Source organism: Staurois parvus, unplaced genomic scaffold (genome assembly GCF_062004578.1).
Source record: "Staurois parvus isolate SC_StPar_1 unplaced genomic scaffold, SC_StPar_1.0 ptg000601l, whole genome shotgun sequence".
Classification (NCBI taxonomy): Eukaryota; Metazoa; Chordata; class Amphibia; order Anura; family Ranidae; genus Staurois; species Staurois parvus.
The window spans coordinates 545,418-566,735 of NW_028318397.1; the positions used below are offsets into that span (position 1 = coordinate 545,418).

The 21,318-nt window shown below is 44.0% G+C and overlaps 1 protein-coding gene across 1 annotated transcript in view; it reads right to left on the minus strand.

The window, feature by feature from the left end:
• The window catches only part of ANKRD44 (ankyrin repeat domain 44), a 350,654-nt gene that overhangs the window by 37,701 nt on the left and 291,635 nt on the right, over positions 1-21,318 (minus strand). Inside the window, exons 24-25 of the mRNA XM_089692691.1 lie at positions 18,284-18,429; positions 18,084-18,166 (exon numbers count right to left, since the gene is read on the minus strand). Of these exons, the coding sequence (XP_089548817.1) occupies positions 18,084-18,166; positions 18,284-18,429 (229 nt within the window). The remainder of the gene's footprint in view (positions 1-18,083; positions 18,167-18,283; positions 18,430-21,318) is intronic.

Consider the following 21,318-nt stretch of genomic DNA (forward strand, 5'->3'; position numbering starts at 1 on the left):
GCCGCATTCCTGTCCATAACGGTCACTGTATGCTGCCGACTACACCAAGTTGTAAGCCTTGTACCGGGGTGGGCTCCCCAGGATACAGTGAAGTCACGAACGAGGAAAGCAACCCCAACACCAGCTTTTGCCACAACAGAATTTTACTTAGATGTGGCAAATAAGCACAATCACAAATGCTGGAAACATACAATAAATTTACATACACCCAGCCCAAAAGCTGAGACCCTTGTGCTGCACAGCACGGCGCCTTCTGATGGATGAAGGTAGAAAGTGAAATAATTTACCTACTGGCGGGCACAACTAAGCTGCCACACCTTACCCGTTATTACCCTAGAAGAGCAGGAATCAGTGTATGGGTGTACACTATGGGCTAGCCTGCGGTGCAGCACAAAAGCTTACAATCTTACACAAATCTACAGTATTCCCCCTCCCATAACTGGTCCTGTAGCATGTGCCTGAGTATTCCTTCTGAGCAAAACACAAGTCTGGTTTGAGTTTGTAGGATTTTATCAGCTCTCCAATGTGAAATGTCACTTTAAGTTGTGGAGTCCTTCAAATGATCAGTAACAACATTTGTGGCCTGACACAAACAGAGACCCTAACTAACTAACTATAGGCCTGGACTCAGTCTCAAGGCGCACACTGAAATGAGGTGCGTGCACAATCTTACCGACCCGGGTCTGCTTTTCATCCGCTGGTGACTCTGAACAGAACAAATGTCTCTCCAACAAGCATGCGGTCTTGCCGTATATGTTGCTTAGTTCCTCTGCTCTCATCAGCCTTCCTGGCAGGAATCTCATTAGCATTCCTGGCAGCAATCTCATCAGCTTCCTGGCAGCAATCTCATCAGCATTCCTGGCAGCAATCTCTGGTTACTGAGGGACGCATTCACACCTGGATGTCGTTGGATTCTCAGCTCACACGGCCCCTTCATTCAGAATTGTCCAAAACATGGCTGCAGTCTCTTCTTCCTGTTCACTAAACTCCAACTCTGAGTGCAAAATCCCACCTCTTTGTGAATATACAAATATCTATGCAGTCTGAGGCTGTGTTAGAAAAACAGTGACATCTTGTGGTAAACCGCAGAATGTCAGTCAAAACATTAATTTACTTCCACACAAACAGTGTTCAAACAATGAGAGCTGTTTCCCCATCTCACACAATCATAGATTGATATCACTCCTACTGTTGATTTATGCTATGTGTTAGCAATTTTCTTTTTGGAAAACTGATGATGATGTGTTTAATACACTTTATATAGCACTGTATGCATTATAACTAATTTGTATTTGAATTTGATATATAAGACTTCTGCCTATATGTTGTGCTGACCCAGTTTTTATAAATACATGCCATATTCAAAAGTAGCCCCCTTGTCCTAAACAGAGACTACTAGTAAATTTAGTTGTGCTGAGTTGTAGGCAACCTAGTTGATTTGTACTCTGTGATCATTTGGGTTTCTCCTAAGCTCAGTATAGCTGTAGTTCCTCCCTTTTGCCAGTAGGTGTCAGTGTTACCTGCGGCATTAGTATGATGAGCTGCCAATCAGTAGGAGTTTTCTTTGGCTGCTGAGCATCCTGGTATAACTGTTTGGGGAGGTCAGGTGATTGGTGTCTTCCCACCCAAACCCTGGTCTGGTGTGGATGAGCCTGAAGCCTAGGACCTAGCCATGTGCTCAAGGCTCTGCCTGTTTCTTGTCTGAAAGCATGAAGGAAAGGATGGAGACCTGAGATGAAGTACCAGAAGTTACTCTGCCACAGACTGGGGAACTGTGGAGAGCCTGGGAAACTGTCAAGACAGCCTTATCCACAGAATTCCTTCATTTCCTTGTGAGTTCTTTTTTTTCAGTTGCTATAGGAGACAGCTATTGCTATAAAAGTACAGATTGCTGGTTACAGCTTAAAGTCTCTTTTTCTGTACTGCTGTCTACCTTTTATTTTGTCTAAGGAGTCTGCTAGTCTGATGCTTTATTTGACTCAGGGTATCCTAACCCCTCTCTCCCTGTATTGTTGTTGTTTTGAGAAATAAACTAATTTTTAGTTCATTCTAAAAGTGACTGGCACCCATTTTTTGTCTACACTGTCCACCACCCACCATGCCTAGCAACCTGCACCTGAGGTGAAATGTCAGCCCTTCCTGTCTAAGGGGGTAACTGCCATGCTCCCAGAGGTCAGGGGGGGCGCTACACAAAGTAGACTTGTAATGAGATAAGTACTGTATATTGGCTGCCATTGACTTGTCAATGCTTTTTAAGTTAATGACCTGAAATGGTTACGCTCATTTACAGCATTCCAGGTCTATGATTTAAAAGTACTGAACCAAGACACAGCTAAGCAATTACAGTAGTATTTTCAGAAGAAAGCTACCAAACATCAGGATCCAGGATATATGACCTTACCATAAAGGTAAAACTTTTTTTTTTGGTTAGAGTAAAGAGGGATTACAACACTTGTCAGGTTTTTAGTGCTGTCTGCGCCCCCTTTACAGAGATTCACCCTCTCCATTCATCTTGTTTACTCTTTTCATAAAAAATGAAAGTAAAAGAAAATCCCAAAAATGTGGGTTGTCCCCAGAACAGGGATAGAAGGAAAATCTTCCAATGAGGACACTAGTTATTCCCTCGGTTTGGAGTGATTTGCACTCAATTCCTGTTTTGAGTATGTGAAAGAAAGTGAAGGGAAATTTTTATTTTGGGGTTTCATACCAATTTTAAGGCTATGTTCACCCTTTTGGAAAAAAATTATAAATGCACATATTTTTGCAGAAAAAGAATGTGCATTAATTATTCTTTCCCGCAACAGCCTTCAAAGTATTAGACTTGTGATCAGTGGATCACGGGTGCCATGTCAGGTTCCTGCAAACAAGACCTATAGTTTTCAGCCTGAACCTATGTACAGGCTGTCAGTTTGAAAGTTTCAGGGCATATGAATGAGCTACAAGCACACTCATCAATGCCCTCGCAGTTCAATGAGAACTACAAGCCATCTGCTACAGTGGCAGATGGGACTTGTAGTTCTCACAATCATGAACTCCTGTGAATTAATTATGCAACTTTGCGGGTGGAACCTCACACAGCTATGCTGTTTTCAAAATGTGACAGTGGGTGCAGGGAGAGAATCCCCCACCCGCTGTGACAATGGTTTTGCACACAGCAGCCCTGATCCTCTTCTTCTCAGGTCCTTCGCCAGCATTCCTGGCTCCTCCCCCCTGACGGTGCCCCCAATAGCAAGCCTCTTGCTATAGGGGCACTGGTGCATGCTCGCTCTCAAGCCCCTCCTTATTTGTCCATAAGACACATAGAGCAGCGACTCAGCCCCGCCCCTTGCTCTCTTCTCATTGGCACACTGGCTGTGATTGACAGCAGTAGGAGCCAGCGGCTCCCACTGCTGTTTCTCAACCAATGAGGAAAAAGAGACCCGAGACAGCCAGGGCAACCGTGCACATCGCGAGGGGGCTCAGGTGGGTATTAGGGGGGCTGTGGGGGAATCAGCACACAGAAGGTTTTTACCTTCATGCATTGAATGCATGAAGGTAAAATACCTTTAGCCTTTATAACCTTTTTAAGGTCTGTGCATGCTAGGAGACAGTATATAAGCCAATTACAGAAACAAGGGCATAAGGGCAAACCGTGGTCAAATGTAGATAATGCAACAAAATTATAATTGTAGATTGCTTAGTGTGCTGTCACACTTATTGTGTGAAAATATAACACAGTACATATTTATGCTTAATATTAATATTACTGTTAATTGACAATTCATATACAGTCATGGCCGAAATTGTTGGCACCCTTGATATTTCTCCAGGAAATCATGTATTTCTCACGAAACGTATTGCATTAACACATGTTTTGCTATACACATGTTTATTCCCTTTGTGTGTATTGGGACAAAACAAAAAAAGGGAGGAAAGAAAGCAAATTCGACATAATGTCACACAAACCTCCAAAAATGGGCTGGACAAAAGTATTGGCACCCTTTCACAACTGCGGATAAATAAGAATGTTACAAGCATGTGATGCTCCTGTAAACTCACCTGGGGCAAGTAACAGGTGTGGGCAATATAGAAATCACACCTGAAAGCAGATAAAAAGGAGAGACGTTCACTTAACCTTTGCATTGTGTGTCTGTCTGTGCCACACTAAGCATGGACAACAGAAAGAGGAGACGAGAACTGTCTGAGGACCTGAGAACCAAAATTGTGGCAAAATATCAACAATCTCAAGGTTACAAGTCCATCTCCAGAGAACTAGATTTGCCTTTGTCCACAGTGCGCAACATTATCAAGAAGTTTGCAACCCATGGCACTGTAGCTAATCTCCCTGGTCGTGGACGGATGAGGAAAATTGATGAAAGATTGCAACGCAGAATAGTCCGGATGGTGGATAAGCAGCCCCAAACATGTTCCAAAGACATTCAAGCTGTCCTGCAGGCTCAGGGAGCATCAGTGTCAGCGCGAACTATCCGTCGACATTTAAATGAAATGAAACGCTATGGCAGGAGACCCAGGAGGACCCCACTGCTGACACAGAGACATAAAAAAGCAAGACTACAGTTTGCCAAAATGTACTTGAGTAAGCCAAAAGCCTTCTGGGAAAACGTCTTGTGGACAGATGAGACCAAGATAGAGCTTTTCGGTAAAGCACATCATTCTACTGTTTACCGAAAACGGAATGAGGCCTACAAAGAACAAAACACAGTACCTACGGTAAAATATGGTGGAGGTTCAATGATGTTTTGGGGTTGTTTTGCTGCCTCTGGCACTGGGTGCCTTGACTGTGTGCAAGGCATCATGAAATCTGAGGATTACCAAAGGATTTTGGGTCGCACTGTAGGGCCCAGTGTCAGAAAGCTGGGTTTGCGTCCAAGATCCTGGGTCTTCCAGCAGGACAATGACCCCAAACATACGTCAAAAAGCACTCAGAAATGGATGGCAAAGAAGCGCTGGAGAGTTCTGAAGTGGCCAGCAATGAGCCCAGATCTAAATCCCATTGAACACCTGTGGAGAGATCTTAAAATTGCTGTTGGGAAAAGGTGTCCTTCCAATAAGAGAGACCTGGAGCTGTTTGCAAAGGAAGAGTGGTCCAAAATTCCGGGTGAGAGGTGTCAGAAGCTTATTGATGGTTATAGGAAGCGACTGATTTCAGTTATGTTTTCCAAAGGGTGTGCAACCAAATATTAAGTTAAGGGTGCCAATACTTTTGTCCAGCCCATTTTTGGGGTTTTGTGTGACATTATGTCATATTTGCTTTTCTGCCTCTGTTTTATATTTGTTCCAATACATACAAAGGGAATAAACATGTGTATAGCAAAACATGTGTTAATGCAATACCTTTTTTGTGTGAAATACTTGATTTTCAGGAAAAATATCAAGGGTGCCAACAATTTCGGCCATGACTGTAGTTGATTTTTCTTAGCCATTGTTATTAGTTTCATTATATTTAATATACTGCCATCTTGTGGATATTTTGGTTATGGCTTCATCTTTTTCTGTCTTCCATGTGTCCCTCCCATTTTTGTGATAATTTCCTTCTTCTTACTCATATGCATTATAGGATAAGCTGCTAGTCTTTAGGCCACATGTAATCTGCTTACATCCAGGAGCACATTACCATGTTTTGACCTGCAAATAATGTCTTTTCAATCATCTGCTACATCTTGTAGTCTGATGTACCTTCTGCATTGCAATAAAGATCCATGGATGAGAAAAACAGGTGGTTAGTGAGTTCAGCTATCTGATAAAGACTGTCCACAATGACTGTATCTGCATATACAGGCTAAACATAGAGGTCTCAACAAGGGTTATGTCACTAATACAACAGGTGGAGTCAGAATAGTCAAAACATGGTAGAATTCCTACAGCCTGCTGTGTATGTGTGTGTGTCTAATCTGCAATCAAGCTCAGTGCCATCCTCCATCTTGTAAAAGCACATGGTCACACAACTTCCTGTACTTCACCTGTGATTGTTAAACACTGCTTCTCTGCATTGGATTGTTATCCCACCTGTCTAAGTTGCTGTTCGTCTTCTTAAAGAGACATTAACGATTTTTTGCAAAACTTGGAAAAAATGTCTAGACAAGGTTCTGAGCATTCTATTATTGCTGAATCAACACACATACATCATGCCTCTGACCACACAGATGTACAGGGAGCAGTGCAAGGTGTAAGACCCAAACGCACAATAAAACCAATGCAGAAACTCAGAGAAAACTATGACACCTCTAGAGATGAGTTCTCCAGCAAACTGTCAGATCTATGGGACAGAACTACATGCTGCACAGCAGTTTTGCTTTGCTTTAATGATCAACCATCTGAATTAAGACTCTATAGATCACCTTTCTGCAGCGTACAAATGCTACCAGCAGATATATGCAAAATACACAGCTTTCTTAAAGAACTCTAATATAGAGGGCTCTTTAGCAGAACTAACTAAGACAGATGCACTAAACAAACAAAGAGATCTCTTAGTGCAAGATACTAAGGCTAAGGCAGAACTCAGCAGGAGACCAGATCTCATAAATCCACATCTATTAAAGCTCATAGCACTTTCTACTAGATCCTTTGCTCCAGAAGCTCAACATTAAGGGGTTTATTTACTAAAGCTGGAGAGTCCAAAATCAGACTCCCTTCTGCATAGAAACCAATCAGCTTCCAGGTTTCATTGCCAAAGCTTCATTGAACAAGCTGAGGTGAGAAGCTGATTGGTTTCTATGCAGAAGGGAGTCTGATTTTGGACTCTCCAGCTTTAGTAAATAAACCCCTAAGCGTCAAGCTAATAGAGGCCAATGCAAGTCTGGAAGCAAATAAAGTGCGAAGCTCCCTTGCTGGAAAGGAAGCTAAAATGCAAACACAAAGCAAAACTCAGCAAGCAGAGGCAAAACCTCAAAGCAAAACTCTTCAAGCACAGATGGTAGCTCACCAAGTAGAGATGACAGCACACCAAGCAGAGACAGAAGCTCAGAGCAAAGCTCACCAAGCAAAGGCAGAAATCCCAAATAAAGATTCTGCAAATGGAAAGGGAGGAAGCAGTTGATCTAGCAAGGCTAAAGGTCCTTGAAAAAGCAATGGGAGAAATTATTAATTTGGACTGTTCTATTTCAGCAGACCTGGAAGATCCAGTTGAACGCGCCAGTAAATACATGCTAAGGCATAGCTTTTGCAATGTTACAGAATAATCTCCTGTACCTCACACTAACAATACTGCTCAGACTCTCAACACTGAGACCTCTAACCTGCAAAAGCCTGAGCCTCTTCAAGTCCACAACGCAAGTGCAGTTACACAGAAAACCACATCACCTCCTGCCAATGACAAGGTGACTTCCAGCGATAAGCCACAGCTCAAGAAACAGCAGAAGCATTAGAGACTAAACCACAGCTAAATGCTCTTGCAATATCATTTTAGCCTCCTAAACGTCACCCTTATTCACCAGAGAACATTCACGCCCAAGGGGTCCCACAAGTTACTTTGGCACCAAAGAGTGAGAGATCAGACCTGTCTGATTTTGCCAGATACATGATTCACCGCAAGCTCATTAACATTAGCCTCAAGGTTTGACAACTGTCCAGAGATCATGAAACTGATAATGAGCCAATAATGAAAGGTTGTGATGCTGCCAGCATCCCTATACATAGTATAAAAGAAAGGTGTCGTGGGTTCTCCCACCCCCCCTGGGGGGGGACCATCAGGTCCACTGGCTTGGCGGAGAAGTCTTCCTGCCCAATTTCTGGGTGATGGATTTGTCCCATTTGCCCACATCCACCTATTTTCAGCAAGATCGCCATCCTGTGTGTGCCGGAGGTGTGGCGGCGCATGACGCCATTGCTCACTCGGTCTAGCGTGGCTGCGCTGCCATGTCTGGGGATCCCAGATCACATGGTGAAATGTTATGCACCTGTGTGTTTAGTTTTGTGTCCGCTCCCAGAAACATCACTGGCCAGATTAGAGGATATCCTCCCTCCTCCCTACCTATATAATACCCACTACTCAGTCATTTATTCTATGACTTCCTTGCTGAGCATACCTATGTTGTGACTGTCATACTGCCATGATCAGGTATTTTGTTAGGTTTGTTTAACCTTACCCCAATTGCTTTTTGCTTTACTGGGATACCTTGAGACACAGATGTATACTTTTTGTGGATACCATTCACTCTATCTCAGTTGCCATTTTTCATTGGGATACTTTGTGATATAGACATATACTCTTTTCTGACACAATTTAACATTTTGTTTGCTATACACTCTACAGATGTCAGCTCAATGATACAAGTTCTGTGGATTTTCTCCATCACAGCATCTTTATTTTATTATTACCTATCATAATATTTTCTAAAAACCTTGGTCTGTATCTCAATATATATGGTTACTGGTTTGGTGTGCCAAACCTTAGTTTATGTTTATACTTCACATGTCTGGGGATCCCAGATCACATGGTGCAGTGTGATGCACCTGTGTGGTAGATGTGTGTCAGCTCCAAGAAACACTGACTACGCTTCTGGCTCCAGTTTTGGCTCTACAGTCCTGCCGAGCGCCTGTCCTGTCTGTCATTACATCAGCTCCGGTTATGGTGTGTTCCGGCCTCCCGCTTATCAGAAGTTCCGGCAAGCCACGTACACAGATCTTGTAGTTCCAGTGGAGTGCGTCGGTAACCCCAGCTGGCCGTCCCGGCATCAACTCTGTTCCTGACTGGATGCCCATCACCAGCCGCAAGTTCCACAATCAATATCCACAGGCACTCGTGTTCCACCTGTCCCTCAGCACCATCTGTTTCACCTTCAGTGGGGCCTGGGTTGGAGATACAAGAGAGGCTGACCTCGTCAATTCAGACTTCTATCAGGTACGTGACAACAGGGAGATTCTCCAGGAACATGGAATAGGCTATAGGTGCTGTGCTTCCTTTGACCATTTTGACCAACGTCATCAAGTGTACAGAATGCAGTAGTGACAAACACATTACAGCTATGCATCCTGCACCACTTCCAGACAATCCACAGCAGCCATCTACATCTAGCCCTGCTTCAAATCATAGCAGGAAACAACAAGGCCATGCTCCAGCCACAACAAATGTTTCTTCTTCATGTACTGATGTCAGTGAAGGATTAAGGTTGCTGTATGTGACTAGGCTCCCAAAAAGTCTCACACATGTGGTATCCCCATACTCAGGAGAAATAGCAGAATATATTTTGGGGAGTAATTCCACATATACCCATGGCATGTGTGAGCAATATACCATTTAAATGACAACTTTGTGTAAAAAAAAAAAAAAGTAAAAGCTGCATAAATTTCAGCATCTGGAATTGTTTGTAGATGCTATAACACAAACCAATTAACTGCTTTCCTTCCGGAAGATTTATGACCAAGCCATTTTTTGCTGTTCGGCACTGAGCCCTTTCAACGGGTAATTGTGCGGTCATGCAATGCTGCACCCAAACAAAATTTATGTCCTTTTTTTCACACAAATAGAGCTTTGTTTTGGTGGTATTTGATCACCTCTGCGGTTTTTACTTTTTGTGCTATAAACAAAGTTTGAAAAATTTGAAAAAAAAAGATTTTTCACTTTTGGTTATAAAATATATCTAATAAACTCAGTTAGTCATAAATTTGGGACAAAATGTATTCTGCTACATCTTTGGTTAAAAAAAAATCCCAATACATGTACATTAATTTTTTTGTGTGAAAGTTATAGCGTTTACAAACTATGGTGTAAATATACTGGAATTTCCACAGCTTTTACTTTCTGACTGCCTATCACATTTCTTGAGGTGCTAAAATACCAGGGTAGTACAAACCCCCCCAAATGACCCCTTTTTGGAAAGTTGACATGCCAAGGATTTTGCAAAGAGGCATGTTGAGACCCTGGTACATTTTATTTTTTACCACAAATTTTTCGAAAATGACAATTTTTTTTTTCCTTACACAAAGTTGTCTCTTAAATGATATATTGCTTACGCATGCCATGTGTATATGTGGAATAACACCCCAAAACACATTCTCCTGCTTCTCCCGAGTATGGGGATACCACATGTGAGAGGATTTTTGGCAGCCCCAAAATCCAATGACCACCTCCAGGCTTTAAAAAGGGCATATTTCCTCATATCACTTCCCCACTACCCATCACAGTTTTTGATGCCAGGAGAGTACAAACACCCCCCGAAATTACACCTTTTTGGAAAGTAGACACCCCAAGGAATTTGATAAGAGGCACGGTGAGTATTTTACAGATACAATTTTTGTCACAGGGTTTTAAAAGCAAAAAATATATTTTTGTTTTCTTTCTTACATAGTTACATAGTTAGTCTGGCTGAAAAAAGACAAAAGTCCATCCAGTTCAACCAATTAAAAAAAAAAAAGTTATAATCCTATACCCACAGTTGATCCAGAGGAAGGCAAAAAAAAAAGCAAAGCATGACCCAATTTGCTCCTGCAGGGAAAAATATTCCTTCCTGATCCCCTGAGAGGCAATCAGATGTTCCCTGGATCAACTTTACCTATAAATGTGAGTAAGCAGTTATATTATTTGTATCTAAGAAAGCAATCCACTGAGCTGGCCAGAACCAACTCTTGAGGGAGTCTATTCCACATTTTCACAGCTCTCACTGTGAAGAAACCTTTCCGTCTTTGAGATTAAATTTCTTTTCCTCCAGACGTAAAGAGTACCCCCTTGACCTCAGGGTCATCACGTATCATGTTTCCAAAAACGTGGAAACAAATGAGATCTGCAAAATACTCAACATGTCTACTTTCCAAAAAGGGGGTCATTTGGAGGGGTTGCTTCTACTATCCTGGTATTTCAGGGCCATCATTAGAAGCTTATGCCACACATCACCCACTATTGAAGACCAAGCCTTTTCTGACACTTTTTGTTACTTTGAACCCACAAACATTATATATTTTTTTAAAGGCCTTAGAGGCCCTAGAGAATAAAACGGTGGGTGTTGAATTTTTTTTACATCACACAGTATCTGCGCAGCAATTTTTCAAATGCAAATCTTTTGGGAAAACTACACTTTATCATTTTAATGCACAAAAACACAATATATTGCCCAACTGTTTGATAAAATACAAAAGATAGATACCAAACATGACATGCTTTAAAATTGCACATGCCCGTGCATTGGCAACAAAGTACATACATTTTTAATTTCGACAGGTGATACTTTAAAAGCAATTTATAGGTCACCAATTTTATATTTGCACAGAAGGTCTAGTGCTAGAATTACTGCCCTCATTCTGATGTTCGCGGCGATAATTCACATGCATGGTGCAACTGCTGTTTACATACTGGTAGGGGGTAAACGCTTGCGCACGCGATGCGGGGGGGGGGGGGGGTTGAGGGTGTTTTTAGTTATTTTGATTTTTTTAAAATTATTTTTACACTGTCCCTTTCATTTGTTTTTTTTGTTTTTTTTAATCACTTTAATTGCTATCACAGGGAATGTAACTATCCCCTGTGACTGCAATAGGCGTTGACAGGTATTCTTTTATTCTTTTTTGAGAAATCTAGAGCCTGTTAGACTCTAGACATCTCCTTTGCCCTTACATCATCTGATCTCACCAAGATCGGTGTGATCAGATGCTTTCCCAATTTACAAATGGCCCTGTAAAGTCCGTCAAAATGGAAATAATGAAATGCTCGTAGCTTCCGGTCCCTTAGACCATAGAGATGATTGGAGCAATTCTGGTCTCTAATCAGCCCTATAGTCAGCCAGCAGAACTGGTGGCTGCATTCTTGGATTCCCCTGTAGGACAGGAGAGCCCAAGAAAACTGTGGAAGGCGGCATGAGGAGGGGTGGGGTCCCTTCCTGCTGCTTGTAAAAATGATTCAGCAGTTAATTGGCCATTAGGATTGCTTTTACATGAAAGTGGACTTCCAGCTGAAAAAACAATACCAGGATGATCTCTGTAGCTGCAGGCATTGTCCACGTATAACCACTCAAATTTCAGCATTGTACCAGCACATTGCTGGTCCATATTGGGTATATATGTAACAGCAGAGAACGTGTTATGATGAATCAGGTCTGTGGACCAATATGACCACAATGAATTCTTTTTTTTGTAATGCCCATGTTGAGGATTAGGCCCAAAAAAGTTTTAAATTCAGAAACCATGATAGTTTTCCATGTGAATTGTCTGGCAAGAGCTGAATTTGGGTGGGCAGTGATGTATTGTTGTGCGTATAAATTGCCTTGGCCCACAATCAATTGGTACAAATCTTCTGTGTGTGGGAATTCGCTTCAAAATGGTAGAGCTTCTTCAAAGCACACAGCAACTCGCTTCTTTTTAAGGGCCTTTTTGACCAATTTTATTTAAAGGAAAGAGTTCAATAACCAAAATGCTTCCCACGCAGGCGTATCCACCATCAAACAAATGTAACAAATGTCAGCCTTCTGGCTCTCTCAGGTATACCGCTTTATGTCTGTTTCCTGCAGACTCCTTTCAAAAGGTTGTTTTTTGCACACAGCAAACCTCTAGCACACAGATAGTCTGGCTTTCACCTCTCCTTGGTGAAGCCCACCTGACTCCAAGGCAGAGACCTCCCGTCTGCCGGGGTGGAGCCCTCCTGACTGCTATCTGCCGGGGTGGAGCTGTCAGGAATCTAGGAATGACCAGAAAGGTGTGGACTGACACAGGGAAACGCAGGCTTCAGGTATAGTATAATAATACAGTTTATTATTAGTCACCCAGATATATATAAACGCACAGTGAACAAACCAACCTTCCACTAATCTTAGTAGGTGCAGGAACACAGGCGTAGTCAGGGCTGGAGAGGTGGAACGGTCAGGCCGGCCGTAGGGTTCTGTAATGACCGTTTGGTGGTACCTCTAGTGGTCCCCAGGACAGGATTCCCCAGGGCGCGGAGTCTAAGTCCCAGTCTGCTTATTCACCAGGGCCCCTGATGGTGGGGATGGACTTGGAGCAGACAGTTACCAGGTCGCGGCCCCTGAGTACACCTGCTAGTGGTAGAGGGATCCGCCAGAGGTATGTGCAGGTATGGCTGGATCCGTGCAGGATGGATGGATGGCAGAGTAGTTAGCGTGGTCAGACGGGCCAAGTCAGCAATGTGCGGGCAGCAAGGTACCAAAGGAGCAGGCAGAGAATGGTCAAGGTCACAAGCCGGGTTCAGTAACTCACGGGCAGCGCGGTACAGGAGATCAGGCAGAAGGATGGTCAGGCAAGCCAGGGGTTCAACAGGAGACGGTCAGCAGAGGTCAGGATCAAGCCGGGTCAGCAACGAAGCAGGAACACAAGATACCAGGTACAGAGGCTCATGGGAAAACATACACCAAGGCCCCGATCACAGGCCTGGTCATGCCTTAAATACACCTTTCTGCAATCAGCCCCAGGTTTGGCTGGTTGCATGTGTGAGCTGGCTGCTGAGAGCACCCGCTGGTCAGCTCTGGTACTGCAGCCCACACGGCAGATGAGTCCCACCACCAGTGCTGAGTCCATTCCTGACAGTACCCCCCCTCAAGGAGCGGCCTCAGGACGCTCCAGACAGTCCTTAGTGGGCAAAATGTTCCACCGCCCGGGTCAGGTAACTGGCTGAATATCCAACTGCCGGAGAAAACCGGCTGGCTGGGTTTCCTGCTGGTAGACTTCTCTTTGTGTAGGAGAACCCAGGAAGGCAGGTCACTGGGCACAGGATTTCCAGGAGCAGGCTGGGAATCAGTTATTGGCCAGTTTAGCTGGACATCAGGGGCTGGCATGTCGGGCTGTGCAGCGGGCAGAGGCACGTCAGCGGGCACCGAGTCACCGGGCACGTCAGCGGGCACCGAGCCATCTAGCAGAACCGCGGGCACAGAGTCACCTGGCAAGTCAGCGGGCACCGAGTCACCGGGCATGTCAGCGGGCACCGAGCCATCTAGCAGAACCGCGGGCACAGAGTCACCTGGCAAGTCAGCGGGCACCGAGTCACCGGGCATGTCAGCGGGCACCGAGCCATCTAGCAGAACCGCGGGTACCGGGTCACCAAGCTCGACAGCAGGCACCAAATTAACTGGCACAACAGTGGGCACTGAATCAACTGGCACGACAGCGGGCACCAAGTCATCAGGCATCAGGTCATGTGGCTCAACAGCGGGCACTGGGTCCTCAGGCATCAGGTCATCTGGCTCGACAGCGGGCACCGAGTCAACTGGCACGACAGCGGGCACCGAGTCATCAGGCATCAATTCATCCGGCTCAACAGCGGGCATCGAGTCAGCTGGCACCGAGTCAACTGGCATGACAGCGGGCACCGAGTCAACTGGCACGATAGTGGGCACCGAGTCAACTGGCACCGAGTCAACTGGTACAACAGCGGGCACCAAGTCAACGGGCACGACAGCAGGCACCGAATCATCAGGCATCAAGTCATCTGGCTCGACAGCGGGCACCGAGTCAACTGGCACCAAGTCGACTGGCACGATGGTACAGCGAGTGGGAGCAGGGTACTGACATGTGGTAGATAGCAGGGTATACTGGGCTGTCACTGGGGGTGCTGTCGGGAATGCAGGAAAAGAGCTTTGAGCAGAGGAATGATGAGAAACAGGACTGGTTCGTTGCAAGCTGATTGAGGCTGGGTGTAACAAGTCTGACCATGTCTGCAGTAAGGGTTGGACAACGCTCAGCTTACACAAGGCCTGTCTGGTCAAAGATTGCACTGCGTTTATACATTTCTTTAGCACATGTGGTGAACATGCTGAATAATGCTCCAAGAAGCAATCCGGATCATCCTCCAACAACCATACCAGTGATATTATTTGATTCACCCTGAATGGAGGAAGGAATTCATCCCTGCTTTCAGGGGTACTAGATGAAGCCAACTCAACACAAGCCTGAATCAATGGTTGCACCTCAGAGAGCTCTAGGACCTGACCTACTAGGGAATGAGCAACCCGTATGCACTCTAGCAGCTGATCCCTGGTATACTCCCGCAGAGTCTGATAGGCATATTCTCTGTCATCAAAGACTAGCATAGACAAATATATAACCTCATCAGGATGCATCCTTCACAACAAGTCAAGATGGCTTCCCTGTGCAGCCACTTCTGGTCAGGAAAGGCCTTGGTGTGATGTCAGGAATCTAGGAATGACCAGAAAGGTGTGGACTGACACAGGGAAACGCAGGTTTCAGGTATAGTATAATAATACAGTTTATTATTAGCCACCCAGATATATATAAACGCACAGTGAACAAACCAACCTTCCACTAATCTTAGTAGGTGCAGGAGCACAGGCGTAGTCAGGGCTGGAGAGGTGGAATGGTCAGGCCGGCCGTAGGGTTCTGTAATGACCGTTTGGTGGTACCTCTAGTGGTCCCCAGGACAGGATTCCCCAGGGCGCGGAGTCTAAGTCCCAGTCTGCTTATTCACCAGGGCCCCTGATGGTGGGGATGGACTTGGAGCAGACAGGAACCAGGTCGCGGCCCCTGAGTACACTTGCTAGTGGTAGAGGGATCCGCCAGAGGTATGTGCAGGTACAGCTGGATCCGTGCAGGATGGATGGATGGCAGAGTAGTTAGCGTGGTCAGACGGGCCAAGTCAGCAACGTGCGGGCAGCAAGGTACCAAAGGAGCAGGCAGAGAATGGTCAAGGTCACAAGCCGGGTTCAGTAACTCACGGGCAGCGCAGTACAGGGGATCAGGCAGAAGGATGGTCAGGCAAGCCAGGGGTTCAACAGGAGACGGTCAGCAGAGGTCAGGATCAAGCCGGGTCAGCAACGAAGCAGGAACACAAGATACCAGGTACAGAGGCTCATGGGAAAACATACACCAAGGCCCCGATCACAGGCCTGGTCATGCCTTAAATACACCTTTCTGCAATCAGCCCCAGGTTTGGCTGGTTGCACGTGTGAGCTTCTGGCTACTGAGAGCACCCGCTGGTCAGCTCTGGTACTGCAGCCCACACGGCAGATGAGTCCCACCACCAGTGCTGAGTCCATTCCTGACAGGAGCCCTCCTGACTCCTGTCTGCTGGGGTGGAGCCCTCCTGACTCCTGTCTGCCGGGGTGGAGCCCAGAATCATGGTCTGGCCTCCACAAAAAGGCCTGCACACACCTGTGCAATCAGCACGCTGGCTGCTCTCAAAACATGGGCCCAGGATTGGAGATTTCATCCCTCCCAAATCTCTTAGAAATCTCCAGGCTACAGGTCCCAAAACAGGCTTTACAAACCAAAGAGGAAACCAGTAAACCCATTTCCTCTGCATTATGAGAACTGCCTGGAGCCCCTCAACCTGTATGGTTGAGAATCCTGGGTCACCACTGTGATTTCCACCGTGGCAGGATACCGCACTGCCACATGTGAAAAACAGCGGAGGGGCTAAACGCTAGTGCTGACAGTGAACGGGGCCAACCTTGCTAACACTGCATTTTTGGGGACACTATACAAAGCAGGCACTAGTATAGTTCTGTTCATGATCATTATATTGATTCGTACAAGCACTATACTAGTAATGGGGGTGATCAGAGAACTATAGTGTGCGGGCAATCTAACACTAGCTAACCCTGGCTGGGAGAGGTGCTAACTGACCCTGACACAATCTGATGCCACTAGTGGCAGGAATACAGTGATCAGTGAAAAATTCTATATATTGAAACTGTACTAATGGCACTGGCTGGGTGACGGGGCGATCAAAGAGTTAAATGTGCTAATCTAACGTGTGCATGTAAAATGTAGTGCTTTTACTCGGTGTGGTGTTCTCTTCTCTCCCTGGACCAACCGGGGGTGCAGCGGGGGGCGCAGGCGCATTCGCACCCCAAAATAGGAAGCGACATAAGATGCCCAGAGCCACTGCTCACCCAAAAAATGTGGGTAAGCAGTCGGCAAGTAGTTAAAAAAAAACAACTTAATTTTAGGGGGGTTTTTAAATTCTCAATATCGTATTTTTTATTTTATTATTGTAACTTTTTTTTTTATACTTTTATCAGAATAGTACAATGTTACCATAGTAACATTGTACTATTGGGGGGGTAAGGTGATCAGGAATTTATTATTTTTTTTTTTACACTTCGGTTTGCTGGAGAAATAAAGATCATTTCTCCTGCAATGCACAGCTTGCTGTCATGAATGAGTTAGGTTTTTGACAGCTCAAGATAGTGATCAGATTGGCTGGAGCCGGTCACATGGTACAGTGTGCTGTGATTGGCCCCATGTATCATGTGACAGCTGTGGGCCAATCACAGCTCACTAGGCAGAGAAGTAGAGCTGTTATGAATGAGATTGATTCATAACAGCTTTGCTTACATTTGTAATCACATGGCGATCACATGATCACCGAGTCCCGTTCATCGGGATCTTCATTCTGCTGTGTCTGCCAGACACAGCAGTTGTGGGGGGGGGGGCCTGTGTTAGTACAACCAGGGTGACTTACGGGTACGTCACTATGCCTGTAGCTGCCGCCCGGCCACAGTACTTTGCGGTGCGGGAAGCGGATAATATATACTTATTGGAATTATTATTGGTCTATTGGATATTTTTTATAACAGAAATTTAAAAATATTGGGTTTTTTTTAATTTCTGTCTTATTTTGTTTATAGTGCAAAAAATAAACCCAGAGGTGATCATATACCACCGAAAGAAAGCTCTATTTGTAGGGAAAAAATGCCATATATTTCATTTATGTACAGCATTGCATGACCGCACAATTGTCAGTTAAACTAGCACAGCACTGTATAGTAAAAATGGCATAAATTCCAGTATCTGGAAAATAAAAAACCCAGAGGTGATCACCAAAAGAAAGCTCCATTTGTGTGAAAAATGGACATAAATGTTGTTTGGTTACAGAGTTACATGACCGCGCAATCACCAGTTGAAATAGCGCAGCACTGAATAACAAAAAATGACCTGGTCAGGAAGGGGGTAAATCTTCCAGAAGGCAAGTGGTTAATCAAGGTCTGGGAGTTTCCTTGCCAACCTAAGATAACTGGTAGCAAAAAAATAATTGTATTTACTTACTGAGTGAATGTTACTCATATATCATCAGGTTTGTACAATATAGGAATACCTGATGCTTTTCAAATATGATGTTAGGTTTGACACAACATCTTGATTTATGTATCTGAAGTCATCCTCCCCCTGAGAAATATATACTTTTTACTTACTGCCATGCATGCCAAGTGAAGTGCTGTATTTGAAAAAATATCCTTTGCAGTCAGGTCCACACTGGTTCTTTTGATCAGAATTTCTAAAGCATATTAAAGAAAATCTGTATGTAAGACTAATCATGCAATTTTCATTTTCAATAGCAGTTAACTGGAAAAATATAAAGGGTCACATTTAATGTCATATTTTTGACACCAACCTGCAGCACTTAAATGGCCCTTTTCAGCAGCGGTCATGATTGGTGTTTTTCCAGCTACATCCACAGCATTTAGATTGGCATCATAGCTTAAAAGAAGTTGAATGCATTCTGTGTGATTTCTGAAGGCTGCAGCATGAAGAGGATTCCTATGGGAAGATAAAACTGTTTTAACAAAATAGAATTGTAAAAAAAACAAATGTTTTATAATGTTAGCCACATGAAGTCAGATCCAATACCTCAGTCTAATTTAAAAATATGAAAGTGTTAAACTATTTACTGCTCTACAACCTCTCCCAAGAAAAATTTGTGTTGCAAAAAGTAACCTCCTGTCAACATATTTATGTGGCAGAATACCAAAATAGATGTCATAAAATATGTGCCCATTGTTAATATTATTCAAAAAAGTATACTAACAAATTCAGTAATTAATAAAAGGAAAATAGAATTTTCTCTTTCATCAAGGAGGCTTTTCAGGGAAAAAAATATTACCTTGTTCAGATTGCTACCAATCATCTTGTGGGGCTGACAAAATACACCTCCAAGTATTCAGGACTACCTAACATTTTTGGTACAACACAGTGCTACTCTTGAAAACACACTGCTTTCAGAGTATTTCCATAGCCAGATATTCTTCACAGGGACAAAATTTGAGATTATCATGCAACCTAGTGGTCTTGTAGGCAACTTGCTCATATGATCAATGTTGGCTGTAACCAGAAACACATACAGTTATACTGTCAATATTAAAGTGGAACATTACCCATAACAACATCACCCATAATAAAAAATACTGTTCTTTAGCAACAAACATACATTCCACATTAATAATTATGCTTTCAAAATGAGTGTTTGCTGTTTTGCTGAAGCCCAGAGCCCCTGAACAGCAGTAAATCATAAAGTGGAACTAAACCCATACATTTAACAGTTTGAAAAATCAGTTCCATTCCTGGAATTCCGGGATTGCTAACTGTCCCATTTCCTTGTGTCCTCAGTCAAACTGTCAAACCATCAAATGACTGGTGTCATAATTGATCACATGTGTAGCACCATGGCAGTTGCAGATCAAACAAAAGCATCTTCCTTGGCTGTAATGGATAGGAGGGTTTAATTCTGCAGATCGTCCTCTACAGATTCAGCAGTGCCTAAAAATAGACAGCAACTGAGCATGTGCAGAGCAGGATGAGACAGTGTATTACTGAATTTTAAACAGTATAGATGCTTTTTTTTTTAATGTTTTACATAGCTATACCTGCAAAAGGGCCCCACCTGAAGTGATCTGGCAGGTCTTAATTTCCTGACTAAAGTTTCACTTTAATATGTTAAGATTCACACCCAACTCTATTCTTCTAGTTCCACTGTCACTGATTATAGTGATAATACACTATGATACTAAACTCCGCATTTAGTCAAAACTTGAGATAGGGGAGATTCTTTGTTTCAATTATTAAATTAAACAGTCAAAGTATGCCTTGTTAAGTACAGTATATACACAGCAAGTCCTCCCAGGCAGGGCCGTGGATAAGGGGGTACCACCAGTCCTGTATGGGGCCCAAGCCAGCAGAGGGGCCCAGGCAGCTGGGTGAATTGGATGTGGGCAGAGGGTGATCGGTGTGGCAGATCAGGCAATTACTGGAACCGATCCCCTGTATGTCTCTTTCTCTGCAGCAGCTGAAATCTGGCTTCTCTGTTTTTCAGCTGCTGCAGAGAGAGCCATAAAGGGGATCGGTTCCAGTAATACCCCGCACCACACCCACCACCCTCCCTGTGCACCATACGTTTTTCCTTTCTGCCCAGGCCCCCCCTGTGTGCCCCCACCCCCACAGTGCTGCCAGCTTTCCTCCTCTCCTTTCCAACGGCAGCCTGTAAGCACATAACAGGATCCTTCAGGATGGAGAGTGGGGGAAGGGTCTGGTAAACATGTCACATTTACCAGCCCTACCATTCCTTAATGAACACAATGAGTGATCGGTACCGATCACTCACTATGTTCATACATAAAGCATAGTCAACTGGTTTTTTTCTCTGTTTTGGGAGGGGGCCCTGTCAGATTGTCTGTATGGGGCCCTGTGGTTTCTAACAGCAGCCCTGCTCCCAGGAATCAGAAGATGCTGAATTCAGTATATTAATAATGGTGTGCAGGCACAGCTCTAAGCAGGAATACCTCGCAGCAAGTTCCAGTAAAAGGAAAGACTGTAGACTGTGTAGCTCTTAAAAAATTAAAGCAGACATTACAAAGCTTGCAGCTCCTGAAGCATATTTTTGCTCCAGAAGGAATAAGGTAGGGTTGGCATTATGTCAGTATGGTGTAAGCTAGAGATGGTATATATGTATATATATATATATATATATATATATATATATACAGTGGGGATCGAAAGTTTGGGCACCCCAGCTAAAAATTTGTATTAATGTGCATAAAGAAGCCAGGGAAAGATGGAAAAATCTCCAAAAGGCATCAAATTACAGATTAGACATTCTTATAATATGTCAACAAAAGTTAGATTTTATTTCCATCATTTACACTTTCAAAATAACAGAAAACAAAAAAATGGCGTCTGCAAAAGTTTGGGCACCCTGCAGAGTTAATATCTAGTACTGCCCCCTTTGGCAAGTATCACAGCTTGTAAACGCTTTTTGTAGCCAGCCAAGAGTCTTTCAATTCTTGTTTGAGGTATCTTTGCCCATTCTTCCTTACAAAAGTCTTCCAGTTCTTTGAGATTTCTGGGCTGTCTGTCACGCACTGCTCTTTTAAGGTCTATCCATAGATTTTCAATTATGTTGAGGTCAGGAGATTGTGAAGGCCATGGCAAAACCTTCAGTTTATGCCTCTTGATGTAATCCCCCGTGGATTTCGAGGTGTGTTTAGGATCATTATCCATTTGTAGAAGCCATCCTCTCTTTAACTTCAGCTTTTTCACAGATGGCATCAAGTTACCATCCAAAATTTGCTGAAATTTTATTGAATCCATTTTTACTTCTACTCGTGAGATGTTCCCTGTGCCACTGGCTGCAACACAACCCCAAAGCATGATTGA